General features: G+C 36.0%; 1 protein-coding gene across 1 annotated transcript in view; it reads right to left on the bottom strand.

Moving 5' to 3' along the window:
• The window catches only part of GALNT12 (polypeptide N-acetylgalactosaminyltransferase 12), a 37449-nt gene extending 24282 nt beyond the window's left edge, over nucleotides 1-13167 (bottom strand). Inside the window, exons 1-4 of the mRNA XM_070747061.1 lie at nucleotides 12422-13167; nucleotides 10543-10712; nucleotides 8498-8687; nucleotides 3423-3608 (exon numbers count right to left, since the gene is read on the bottom strand). Of these exons, the coding sequence (XP_070603162.1) occupies nucleotides 3423-3608; nucleotides 8498-8687; nucleotides 10543-10712; nucleotides 12422-12798 (923 nt within the window). The 5' untranslated portion in view covers nucleotides 12799-13167. The remainder of the gene's footprint in view (nucleotides 1-3422; nucleotides 3609-8497; nucleotides 8688-10542; nucleotides 10713-12421) is intronic.
• Nucleotides 13168-13770: the final 603 nt, after the last annotated feature.

Consider the following 13770-nt stretch of genomic DNA (forward strand, 5'->3'; position numbering starts at 1 on the left):
AAAAAATCCAGTCTTCCAAAGGCTGTAAATGTTCCAACAATTTAGATTAAGAAGCACTCCATTTCTTTCCTTTAAAATTATATTGTGCTTGAAAATTAACATTGTTTTTCTTTTCACTGGAACAAGGAGAGCTTTTGGATATGAAATGAAAAGTCATCTAATCAGTAAAGGAATATTTTAAAGTTTGTAAGATTCTGATAATATAATCTTACAACAAAGATAGCATTAGTATTCACTGTTGCGCTTCTTGCCTGAGAGGGCTGACAGATAGGTTCTGGATGGAATTCTATTTTTATTTATTTTATGAAATTTGAACAAAGAACTTCTGTGAACTTCTGGCAGCCTTGTAGGTGCCACAAAAATAAGGCTGGGGTCACATACCTAGCCCATCTTTAATCTATAAGAAGTGAACCCTAATACATTTTGATTTTGACTCATATATTTTACACCTAGAAGCCACACAGTTGTATTCAACTACTGGATCTATTAAACCAAACATAGTAATTGTAATCATAGAAAATGATACCTTAGTTTTAGACTTAAAATTACATTTTATTGTCTACAATAATGTTACTGACCCGTTTTGTAAGTAAACTACATTTTTAAAGCATAAAAGAAAATAATTTTCCTATAAGCTGTGTTGATGTTGCAGAAAAAACACTTGTACTTTCAAATAAGGTGAACTAAAGAAGGGCAAAATTAAATTAGACCTTATCAGCAGTAAGCAATTATTAACAGTGTTCAGGCACAAAAATCATGTACTGTTAGTCATCATCCCAACAAGGAAATACCATTTTAAAAACTAATTTAACAAATGATTTTACAATGAGTCCTAATCTTCAGTTACCAATGTTTGATTAGGATAATTTGGTTGATTTTAACAACTTTTATTACTTAAATTCACAACAACTTCCTACTATCTGTATATCCATATGAAATTCCATGAATGACAATGTTTGGAGAAAGGCTACCTTTTCCCTTTATGTTTTCAGAAATGTCTGAAAAAACTGATAGAACATTTGTTAATTAACTTGCCATATAAACTGAAAAGTTAGGCTGTTTAATCATTAGTAGATATGTTCATAGATAAGTGTCCCAATATACCTTTGCAAACCTTTTAACTGCCTCTGAAAACTATTTTTGTTCCATTTAATTCTAAACCTCAGGGAAGATACTATTATACAACAAAACAAAAAGAGTAACACGTAGCTGCTGCCCCCAGGAGTTGGCTTAAAAAAAGGATTCCAACCAGTCATATCAAGCAGTTATTTTTCCCAATAATTGATCTAAGTCTCATGTCTCTAATTAATTGAAGGGAGCATAGACCTTTTACTCAATTCCATTGAATGCTGCGTACAATACAGTACATTCAATTACCAACTATACTCGGGTGAATAAACTGAAATTAAGTAATAAAGTTCCCTCTGTCTCTCTTATTCTTTGTCTGTCTACTTGCAATAATAAGTTTTCTTATTGTGCTACATTTAACCAAATAAAAATCCTTTATTGCTAGTGTTGGTTTGTATTAGCAGCACACAAAGAATTGCTGGATACCTATCCACATAGCAAAAGAGAAAAGTAGAATCATAGAACCATAAATGATGGTTACATACTATTTAGATACCAAGGGAAGTAAATGCTTTTTCCCCACTCACGAATAGCCACCTGTCTGTAAAAAACTCTTATCCAGGGGTCCCAGAAACAGGGAAGAGGGGTGATAGGATAAATATTGTAGGGAGGGATTCCAAGACCCGGGCTATCACTATGATAGGTAATTTCCTTCTTCCATGTAGCTTAACCATTTTAGCATAAAGACAAAAGTAGGCCATAGAACAAAAAAGATAGTTATTAATTTAACAAGTAATTATATACTTTACACTGTTTTGTCAATTCTCATTTCCACATTATAAGTGGCACAGAAGCACGTTTATTTACTCAGTGATCTTGACAAATATCCTTTCTTCAAAACAGTCTACATATTATTGACTACCTTTCTAGCCACATAATATATTACATATCTTAAGATTTCTCCATTCATAACCCCATTTTAGGGTTATAAATTCACCTTCTTGCTTTTTGTCAAGGCATATAGTTACACAAGATCAAGGAACCAACTACTCTACAGGTAAGATAAGGTACCTTACATGCTTGCATGATGAGATAATAAAGAATCTTAAAAACTGAAAGAGGAATTTCCAACTCTCATTTATTGGTGAATTCATTAAGGCCAAGTCTCTTGGAACATTTTGAATTGCTTCTTTTCAGATTTCTCCAAGTTTGCTGAGAACACACTTTACAAAGTTGAATGCTTATACCAATTGTCACAAGAAATATAATCTTGTGATTAAACTATCCTAGCTAAATAATTTTGCAATTACCTGGAAATACAACATCAGAGGACTGAAAATATTTAGCCAATAGGATGGTTTCTCCAAAATCTAAGATCTTATGGGCATTGGTATCTTGATAGAACCTGGCATGAACGCAATAGGTGTGTCAGAGGTGAACTATACTCCTGAGTCCAAAGACTGAACATTTCATCAGCTGAGAATACTGAATAGAACAGAACAGGAGCTAAGGGACTTAGAGTAGGAACAGAACAGATCAGACTTGAAAGAAAGAAATGCATAAACTGAAAGATCAAGTCCTGAGGGAAAAGTTGCTGAAGTCACTCTTAGCATCAGGAGACCAGTGGAAAGCAATGTGATCAGAATACAAATGCATCTCACCAAAGCAAGATGAGGCAGAGAACTATATACTGTACTAAACAAGAGGCAGGGAAAAGAATCTTTGTAACTTTGTTTTTCATGAGAAAGTGTTCCTGTTTACAAAGCGTTCGTCATGGGTTTTATATTTGTGTCAAATGGGAAGAGGAATAAGAATGTAAAGGAAAGGATTTTTGAAGGAAATTCCAAAAAGAACGAGGCAGAGGAAACCAGCCTGAAGAACCTCATTAATAATTCCATAATTTTTGTCTTTTAAGTAATAGTTAAAAAGCTGTATTATTCTGGTTTGTCGCACAATCAGCCAAGGACTTGGGATAGGCAAATGTCATTGTCCCATGGTATTAAAAGTATTGTTGCAAGATGTAAGCCATTCCAAGTAAAGCTGTCTTTTTTACAATTGACTTTGTAATTTTTATCAAAAAAATTTATGCGAATGGTCTTCAAGTGGCATTCCAGATGTTTAGGGATTGCATCCAAAGTGCCTATTACTACTGGTACTAATAGCAGTATTTCAGCAGTATTAAACCAAACGGTGCAAAAAATAAAATGTAGTGGAGGACACAAGATTATAGATCTTAGTTTTAAAATAAAATTGCCAGTATGATAATTTAGCATGGCAGTATTTTATTTGATCATTATTCATCCCAACATGTTTATCAAAATATAATTTCAGATAGAACTCAAAATCAATCTAACCTGATAACATCAGTCTTGGATCTCCGGTGTTGCTGCTCTCGCTCTGGTACCACGTGCCAAGTAAAGACCAGCCTCCAGTCAAACCCACCAATCTGCGGCTCTCCAGCATTTCCCAAGAATTCAAAGGTGTTCCAGTCAATTACATCAATCACAGGACAAACGACAGCTGATGGTTCTTCTTTAATTCTATGCATGTTTACAAATAAATATTGTTTTTTATCCTGATGGTAGAAACTAAACATGTTGAATAGATTGTAGAAGACCATTAGCACAAGTATACTTTTTCTAGAGTACTTTTCAGTTTTTCATACTTTTACAGACATTTTAAGATATTTTCTTAATAATTAAAGAAATACCTAACCAATTTCTATCTTCAAAGTAACTACAGTAGTATAAATATGTTTATGTCTGAAAGGTGCATTTGGATGGCATTCCCAAAATTTCAACCCAGCATAGTTCCAAACAGATTTGGAGTACTCCAGATTAGGAAAGACTAACATAGAACAAGGAAGGTTAACATATTGTATTTTTTTTTTAATGTTTCATGTGCATTTTCTGCATATACATTTTCTGGCCCTCACTTTTGACAGTCTTTCAAAAGACCCTAAATACAGTACTTGCTTTTTGCTCAGTGGAGAACCCAGAGCGCGAGGGAGCCAATCAATGGCTTGTTTAATCATGTCTGTCACTGGGAGGACGGGTCATTGGGTTTTGGGATTTTTATTATTTTTTTTCTATATTGTGTTTTTATTGATTGTAAGCTGCCCAGAGGGATTTTAAGTCACCTGAGCATATGGAGCCTCAGAGACTGTGGGAAAAAATAAGGAAAAAGGTGAAAAATGTTTATCTTTATACCTTCACATGCAATGATATTAATACATATGAAGGTTCACTAAATATTACCTTCCATATACTATTATAATGAGTTTCATTTCAGTGCTTTTGAAAGAGGCAAAGAAGCATACTTGTGTATATTTTCTTTTAGTCAAGATTCAATAAACCTCTCCTTTTATTTGCCTGTTGATATCATCAAAACAGACAAAAACTTTCAACTATCTCCTCTCTACACTCTTCTACTTTACAGTTTACCCAAGGCATCCTGCTACATATCTGAAAGACTGGTTCTACTTTAATTTAATACCATTATGTATGTGTAACTAATAAATTCCAGCAATATGTTTGCATAATTAATGAACTGTTAAATGGCTTAAACAAAGGACACAAACCATCAGCAAATGTTCAAAATGCCTGCAGGAAAACAGGCATATAAGCAAAAAACTTATAATATGTTCTGTAAAAGAAAGACAACATAATATACCACTGAGGATTTTTTAAGATTTATTCAGCCAATCATACCTATTTTCCTCCTTCTGAATTTTAAAGTAAAAAATAATGTGGAATATTATTTCTCACCATTTCCTCTCTTCAGCAGAATAATCAAGATACATTTTTAAAAAAATGAAATTTCTTATTGTCAACCAACATCCACAGGTTTCACTTGGAAGATAAAACCTTTTAAGTTATGGATTATGGTAATTTGCTTTGTAATAAATGAACTAATTCATAACTTACAGAAGCAAATAAAAACAAAAGTGGAAGGAAATACATTATTCAGCTTTGTCACTATACATTTATTATGATAATCATCTTCAAGAAAAGAAGAGATAAAAGTTTGGAGCAGATAAAACGAAGTCAAGTTGAAGAATAATAGAACTTTCATCAATTCTAGCATTCACAAGCACAAAGAGACTCATGTTACTCACTCTCCAGTCCAAGCAACTTCAAGAGTTCAGTGGCCACCCTTTCTGACGGTGCCAGTCAGTGAAATGGCCATGTTCCCAGCAAGCTGCAGACTAACTGCCAAACAACCACAGATAAAAGATGAAGGACACAAAGGAGGAAAAAGAAGATGGAGTAAGAGGTGGTGAAGAAAGAAGACCAAAAGAACTTGTATTTGATTAAAATTATTCATGCAGTTATATTGGATTAAAGTAATACAACTAGAATACAAAAATATGGAGCAGATTTTTAAAGACATATTTGTTATCTTTTTTTCTCTCTTTTAATTTCTACCTAGAGAAAAAGCACAATTATTTCTAACATCTAGGTCATGTTATATATCAAGGAATCATTTGCTTCTTGATCATTTTATTTTATACAAAGTCAATACTATTGTACAACCTCCTTCCAGCTCTTCATTTCTAATCCTGGCACATTTTGTACAAGAAGTCCATTAAAACAATAAATCAATAAATTCTGCTGTTCTTAATCCCTCCTCTACCTTGCAGTCCAATTCATTTAAGTGTAGTTTGCATTGATGGAGTAGCAATTAACAAAAACCAGGCATTTGGGTCAGATACTTGCATGGCACAAATCACCATGTAGCACTATAGACATTATGAAATTGGCCTTGCCAGGACTCTACAGCCCATAAAATATCCAGCCATTATATTACATCTACTCTTTATCTTATACTCTTGCAAAGAGAACATTAGGGTTGCACAATGCAGGGAGCTCTATTTAAGGCCTTCCTAGCATTCTGAAACATCACATCTCAGGAACATTGTTATGGCAAAGACAAATTAAGTCTTCAAAAAAGTTGTTACTTCAAATATCTGGATGCCTTAGAAACACAATCTTCCAGGATTTGCTTGCATCTTAGGTTTCTTATCAGGAGAAGCAAGAGCTCAACAACACCAGTCTAAGAGAACTACCGCTTCAAGACCACTATAGTGATTTCTCATGGGCAGTTATAGGATATTAGAAAGCAGAGTTTGGGGGAAATTACCTCAGGGATAATTTGGATCCTGAACACACAGGAAGTCCTCAATTATTATTTAGTGTTTGAAGTTATAACAGTCCCAATAAAGGTGCAGATAGTCCTTGAAGTTACAACCAATTGTTAAGTGAATGTGCAGTCATAAAAAGACCACTGCAGTTGTTAAGTGAAGGACAGGACAGGGCAGTTTTGCTAAAAACTGGAATAAATCACTGTTTCCAGGATATCTGTTGTAAAACACTTACATGACCATGGGATTCTACAAACAACCATAAATGTGGGCTGGCTGCTGAGTGCTTGAAGGGGCCTGTGTTTTACAGGCATTTTCAGCATTCAGTGGTCCCATGATTGCGAATAAGAATGGCTTTTGTCAGAAACCAGCGTTTACTTCCAACTTACAGAAAAAATACCTATTGTGGACAATGAACTTAACAACCACCATGTTTACTTAACGATCGCACTATTTGCTTAGCAACTACTACAAAAAAAATCATAAAATCAAGTGTGGTCATGCGATGGCCAACTTTATGACCATTGCAACTTACAAATGTAATTTTGGGCTCAATTATGATCGTAAATCGAGGATTATCTGTATTCAATGATATAATAATTTATTGCTTGTAGGAAATGGATATTATTATTATAGTTTAACAATTTATTATTTAACACAAATATATGGAAGTTGTAGTTTCAGAAACCATCTATGAATTATTCCTATTGCCTGCCAAGTACTGTACTGTATAAATACAACTTTCAGCCTAAATCCTGCCCTATACTGCCATCTTGTGGAATATTCACGTTACTAAGGATAAGAGTTACTGTATATCTTTGGTTACTTCAAAAAGGTTTCAAATATAAATGTCATTAAAAAAATCTCTACTTGTACTGCTGTTCACTGCGGTTCAAACAGGTAAGTTAAATAATTAAATAAAAGTGAAGTATAAGTTAATATATTTTCTTCAAAATAGAAATAGAGTAACAGAGTTGGAAGGGACCTTGAAGGTCTTCTAATCCAACCTCCTGCTTAGGCAGGAAACCCTACACCACTTCAGACAAATATCCAACATCTTCTTTAAAATATTATATTTAAGTATTACAATAGTATTTAACAGACTAAATATCACTCAAATAACTATTAAACCAAAATTATGTCATTTGTAATAGCTTACATCATTTATAATGATATCACTAAACAGATTATGCAAACTGACACAAATGACATAAATATAACTTAGCATACTATTATGTGCTTTATCTGGGAAACTTTGAATGTAATAACTTCTCTGTTATTATTAAATATACAGTATTTGAATACAAATGTGTGTTTTGTTCAGGTTTGCTAAATGAGAAAACATTAAATCAGGAGCTTACAATATTAACTATATGTGTGATTTTATATTCTTTAGAAATTCATTCAAATATTCTACCTTCTTTTTGAAAACCTCTAGTTTTATCGTCATATACTACTAAATCTACAAAGTCTTTGTTTTACTTTTTTGCTTTTGGTTCATTGAAACACTCTTTCATGTTTTCACAATCATGCTGTGACACGTTGGAAACCCTGCAAATGTTATAAATATATTTTAATACTTTTATTAATTATAAATTATTTTAGCAATTATTATCACATATCATATAATGCATTTATTCTCCTTCTCTCCTAAATGTCTTTCTCCCATGACTACTGCTCTCAGTCTCTTATCCTGTCACACAATGCACTGTTATGCAATGTAAGCCTCCCTTTCTTCCTCAATACCAGTAACATATTTTGAAAACAATATTTGGAGAAGGTATACATCACATAAAAATCTATAATCCTCTAGCTACTAAAAAATCATTAAGACAGAGCAAACCAAGATACAGTATATCTCTTTAATTTACAGTCATAATGATTTCAGTAGATTGATGACACCTGAAATATAATATTCTAATGTCATTTATTTATGTGAATTCAGATTTATTTAATGTTTTGAGTCTTTATTTTGGTGCCCATCATAACTTTCTTCACCATACATTTATTATTCTCATATAAGTAATTTAAAAACTAGTATCATTTATTAGTATACTAGTATCGTAAGAAAGAACTAGTAGATAGTAGAAGAACTAGTAGAACTAGTATCATTTAAAAAGTCTAATGAAAATAAACATCAAGATCCTTACACTCTAACAATATATTCTACATTTCAGAGATAATGAAGAAAACTGTAAAATACAAGGCATTCACTTAGCTGTCAGTCTAAAAAACCCAACACAAATTATCAAATGGTTCTAATTTTGGAATATGACATTGATTTACCTTTCTAATAATGGTTCAAGCCACTCTTCATGGCATTCACAATGACAATCCAAAAATGTAAGAACATCTCCTCTTGCTACTGAAGCTCCCAGAAGCCTTGCTCGAACCAGCCCTTCTCTTTTATTTGCTCTGATAAGTCGCACCTTGCGCAAATTTGCCAGGTAGTTTTCCAAAGCTTCCTTTAAATGTTCTATTACAAAGAAGTAAGAGCTGTTAACTGTTAAATCTCAGGAACTTTTAGTAAATGGGCTATGAGTATACTTTTTTTACATTTAGTTGCATCTGAGCAGAGATAGAGACAGGCAAACAGCTTCTGATAGAAATTCAATTTAAAAAACTTTCCTTGCATGTTCACTTACAGTGCTGTTTGAAGCCCTCAAAATGGAATTTTTTCATGTTCTAAAGCATTTTGATGTTGGAACTTACTTTATAATGGTCAAAATAACTAGACCATTCAAATGTCTTTTCACTGCGATTGGCTATTCTTTATGACAGCCATTTCCATCATGATCAACCACCAATTTAAGATACGATGAGAGGCAAGTAATATACGAAACCAAGTGTCACACAAACTTTTAGAAAGCATAGCTTTCTTTCAACCAACTTGCATTCACTTGCATTCTCTGAATATAAAATCTCTGAAAGGTACTACAAATCTAGCAAATTACTCTCAGGCATCCATCAGTATAATATTTCCTTCTTTTTAATTATTAAATAGTTTTATAAATACATTTTCCAACAGACATACACGAAAAATGAGCAATTACCACATGCAAAATCCAAAACATACCACAAGTAAAGTCATATAAAGAGTCAGTTTGGTCTAGTGATTAAGGTACCAGGTGAGAGCCTTCTAGTACTGGGCTTAGGCACAAAGCCAGTGTGGGCCAATCACACACTCTCAGCCCCAGAAAGTAGGCAATTCCAAACCACTTCCTAAAATCTGAAGGAACTTGTCCCAGTAGTAATCAAAAGTCAAACATTTACTTGAATGCATCAAAACAAACAAGTGCACTAGAGTGCCTTCCATCCCGTCCTATTGCTCTCCTATATCTCCTATACCTTTCTTCTATTCCTATATCTCTTCTTCTATTCTTTCATTGATGTTTTATTCCTATATCTTCTTTTCTATTCTTTTTTAGATATATTTTACTATGAGTATATTCTCTACAACCTTCATTAGGTATTTTACTATGTGTATACCCACTAAAACCCTCATTGTGTATTGGACAAAATAAATAAATAAAAATAAATAAATAAAACATAAATATATTTTAAAAACTGTAATTGCAATTATCCCAAATTCCCTTATTTTCTAAGACTTTAAAAGGGAAAAGTAAGCTTTCAATATTGACCAAACCAGTCCATGATTTTTTTCCAAAATAATGTGACATTTTCTAATTAAGAATACATAATTGGATGTCAGAGATATGTGATTTAGTAATTTTTGAATGTAATATTTATTTCTTGCAAATTCCCAGTCCTGCAATGTTCTTTAAATCTGGTATTCATATAACTGTTCACAAGCCTGATTGGTAACTGTTTAATTCTTGTGTTGAGCACATATTTAACATTATTTTAAATGGATGGAAAATTAATATCATGGCATACAGTTGAAGTAGTACATCACTGAACCTTAAAATAATTTGCAATAATATGCAAGGCTACATCAAAGGTAAGTAATTTATAATATATCTCAATATAAATCCATTTTATATATAAATATTTAATTTTAACAATTTTGATTCTAATATATAATTATCATATTTTAAGGAATTGTATCTTGTTTCTTCAGACTTAAACTCTTTATGATGATAAAGCTGTTGTTCTTTTTATCAGATTTTTTAAATTTAACGAGTTAGCTAAATTAGTTTATGCTGTTGAAGGAGTATGGAATTTTGACTTTCTGTCCAGTTTACTTATTCTTATTTTAATAATACATTGTACAATAAAACAATGTCTTTCCTACTAATACTAATGTTATTTTTTTCCTTTCACTGGAAATCCTATGACAGCATAATCTGTAGAAATACTGCTGAGCTTACCTTTATCACTATAATCATCTACAAGGATAATTTCTTCTAGAAGAATATCAGGAGATGTCTCAAGAACACTATGAACTGTTCTCAGAAGCGTTGACCAGGCTTCATTATAAAAAGCTATTACAACAGAAGTCTTTGGCAAATTGTAATAATCATATTTTTTCTCTTTACATCTGTAAGAAAAGCACATTGTATTACAATAATATAAAATCAGACAACTGATCAGCAATTAATACAGCTCTGAAGCATATATGCAAAAATGTATTGTGTGTAAAAGTTGGCTCACTAACTAAAATTTTCATTTTATATACACATTTATCCATATGGAAATGAATAACAACTCCTTAAAGAGTAAAGTACTTGTGTACCCTATGGGTGATATGTGTTTTACGCAATTTCAGGTTTTCTATCAGAGGCTCAGGAGTTTGAGGATTGTGAATAGTATCTTGATTGTTGCTAACATTGCACTTTTGTGAACATAGACCTCTGTTGTTCTTGGGATCTATTGGAGCCATTCTCCTAGGTGACTATTAAGATACAATTAGCTGTACTGGAAATTTATCTAATGCAAGACATCTCTGAACATCAAAAGGCATAAATGGCAAAAGCCATTGAGGCTGCTACATGAAGTCTTGTTTGGTGTTCATTTTGTGCTTATATTCCAATAACCACCCCATCAAAACCCACCATATTAGAAACAAGCCCTACCTTCCCCACCAAATTTTTTCAGATATTATAAAATTACACCAGATTGTCTCAAAGTATAGGAATTATACCTATTTATAGCCAAATAGAAATTCAGAAGTTGCATTCCAGTTCTACAGCAGAATATACAATTTCTTTCTATGAACATGTTCCATATAAAACTAGCTGTGTACTGTATGCTCATAGGAAGAAAACTGATGTGGCTAATTATTTTTTCTACAAGCAATCTTAAATCTTGCTTTTAGAATGTTTTGAAAAGAAGAAACAGAGCCAAATATGACAAATTATTGCCAGTGTTACTATGTATGATGTAGGATCTGTCTGGGAGGAGTTTGGCCTGGTGACACCTGGTGACACACATCTCCTACCACATACCTCCCAAAGACCTATTAGATCGCACAGAATCGGCCTCCTCCAGGTCCCCTCCACTAAACAATGTAGGTTGGCAGGACCACAGGGAAGGGCCTTTTCTGTTGCCGCCCCAGCTCTATGAAACAGATGCCTTCCAATGTTCGCACTTTACTGGCTTTTCAAAAAGCTGTTAAAACCTGGCTTTGCCAAGAGGCCTGGGGGCCGTGAATTTTAACACCAGACGTGCCTGAATTATGTTTGTCGGTATGGATGTTTGTTAGATTGTTTTAGGGGAGGGGTTATAATTTGGGTTTACTTACGGTTTGGGGGGTTTTATTAGTGTTGTTGTTCGACTTTTTTATCATTGCATCATTGCATTTTTAAAAATTGTTGTAAGCCCCCCTGAGTCCTACCGGATTGGGCGACATAGAAATCGAATAAATTAAATTAAATTAAAACATGGATGCACGTTTGGTTAACATTGGTTAACCTGCCGCCCGAAGCTAGTCAAATATCCCCGAAAGGGCGAGATCTACTTTGCAATTCTTGGTTTAACCTCGCGGGGCTGCATTTGAGCGAGCGCTTCAGTTCAGCGCATATGCAAATGCAACCGCCACCGGGACCGTTAAAGGAAGTTCCACGAGTTCACCTGTGGGGCGTGAGGTACAGCGCGATCACGGTCAAGTGACACCGCCCCTCTATTTTGGGCCTCCCTCCCTTCCAGCTAACTACGCCGGATCCCGCGGAGAGGAGTGCCCTCCCTCTCGTTCTCCCCGGACTCCCGGCGGCGGCGCCTCCTCCTCCTCCGGGCTCCCTCTGCACTCACAGCGGGTTGCGGCGCTCGGGCAGGCGGCGGTGAAGGGAGATGCGGTCGCTGAGGAAGATGTTGATCTGGTGCAGCTGGATGCTCTCCTCCTGGAGCGCTTGCTCGGCCTTGCTTAACTCCAAGCGCGCCGGCCGGCCCATCTCGCCCACCTCGGTCTCTCTGCCCAACGGCGGCTTGTCATAGACGGGTCTGCGCAGTCGTCGCTGAGCTACTTCGGGCGGCAAGGAAGGGGGCGCCGCTCTCCCAGAGCTCTTAGCCGGGTCCCGCGGACCCCAGTGCCACAGCAACAACACGCCCGCTGCGCCAAGCCCCGAGAAGAGCGCCACCGCGAGCGACCATCCTCCTCGGCCGGCCCGGACTCGCCGGCTCCGCCGCATCTCAACCTGGGCAGAAACTCCCTCTCCCAGGCCCTTTGGGTGCTGCCCGCAAGACAAGACCGTCCGGACAGGCGGGGGCGGACTGAAGCAGCAATAAAAGTTAGGCGGAGAAGGACCGCCCAGCCCCGGCTGCCTTACCCGGATTAATCACGGAAGCAACTGCTGGAGCCTGCTCGCCTCCTGATTCTTGGCTTACAACGTGGCGGGGCAGGGCGGTCATAGAAGCCGTAGCAACAGCGCGGCCTACTCGGATCCTCTCTCTCCCTTCGGCCGCCGCGGAGCAGAGTTGCTTGAGGGGAAAGCGAGGGAGAAAGAGAATCTGCAGTTCCCTCGGAACTTCAAACTTACTTTCTGGCGAACTTCACCTTCATTGATCGAATGGAAGGCGGTTGTGGCTGAATCATTTGCAGGAGGAAAACCATTTTCAGGAGTCAAATCAGGGAAAGATGGTAGCAGCCTCCTCCCACTCCTACAGTCAAATTGGGTGGGAAATTTTTATAGCTGATAAAAAATAGCTTCCCATTATTTGCCTTTGTTCCTCTGTCCTAATGCTACTTTCCAGTGGCACCTGTCTCATGACTGGGTTTACACATGGTTTTATTGTTGTTAGTATTTGTCTAATGACAGAAAAGCACAAAAGTGGTGAATCTTAAGTATTACATCATTTATCTCAGTGATATACAAACAGAGATGGGCTGCTAAGGTGGAACTGTGACATGTGCTCATCCCCGTGGCTCTGAGTGATTGCGGAGTCCAGTGCAATTCTGCTACTGCAGCTGTGCAGGTAGAATCACATACGGAGACACAGGTGCACCCGTGTTTCGGTGCAGTTTTTTGCTTCCATGCACTCCATGCAGTAGCAGAATTGTGCTGGACTCCGCTATCACTCAGAGCCACGGGGGCGAGCACACGTCACTGCTCCACCTTAGCAGCCCACCTCTGTACAAAATACAGATATATATGGTAATATAA

The sequence above is a fragment of the Erythrolamprus reginae genome, chromosome 3 (assembly GCF_031021105.1).
Source record: "Erythrolamprus reginae isolate rEryReg1 chromosome 3, rEryReg1.hap1, whole genome shotgun sequence".
Classification (NCBI taxonomy): domain Eukaryota; kingdom Metazoa; phylum Chordata; class Lepidosauria; order Squamata; family Dipsadidae; genus Erythrolamprus; species Erythrolamprus reginae.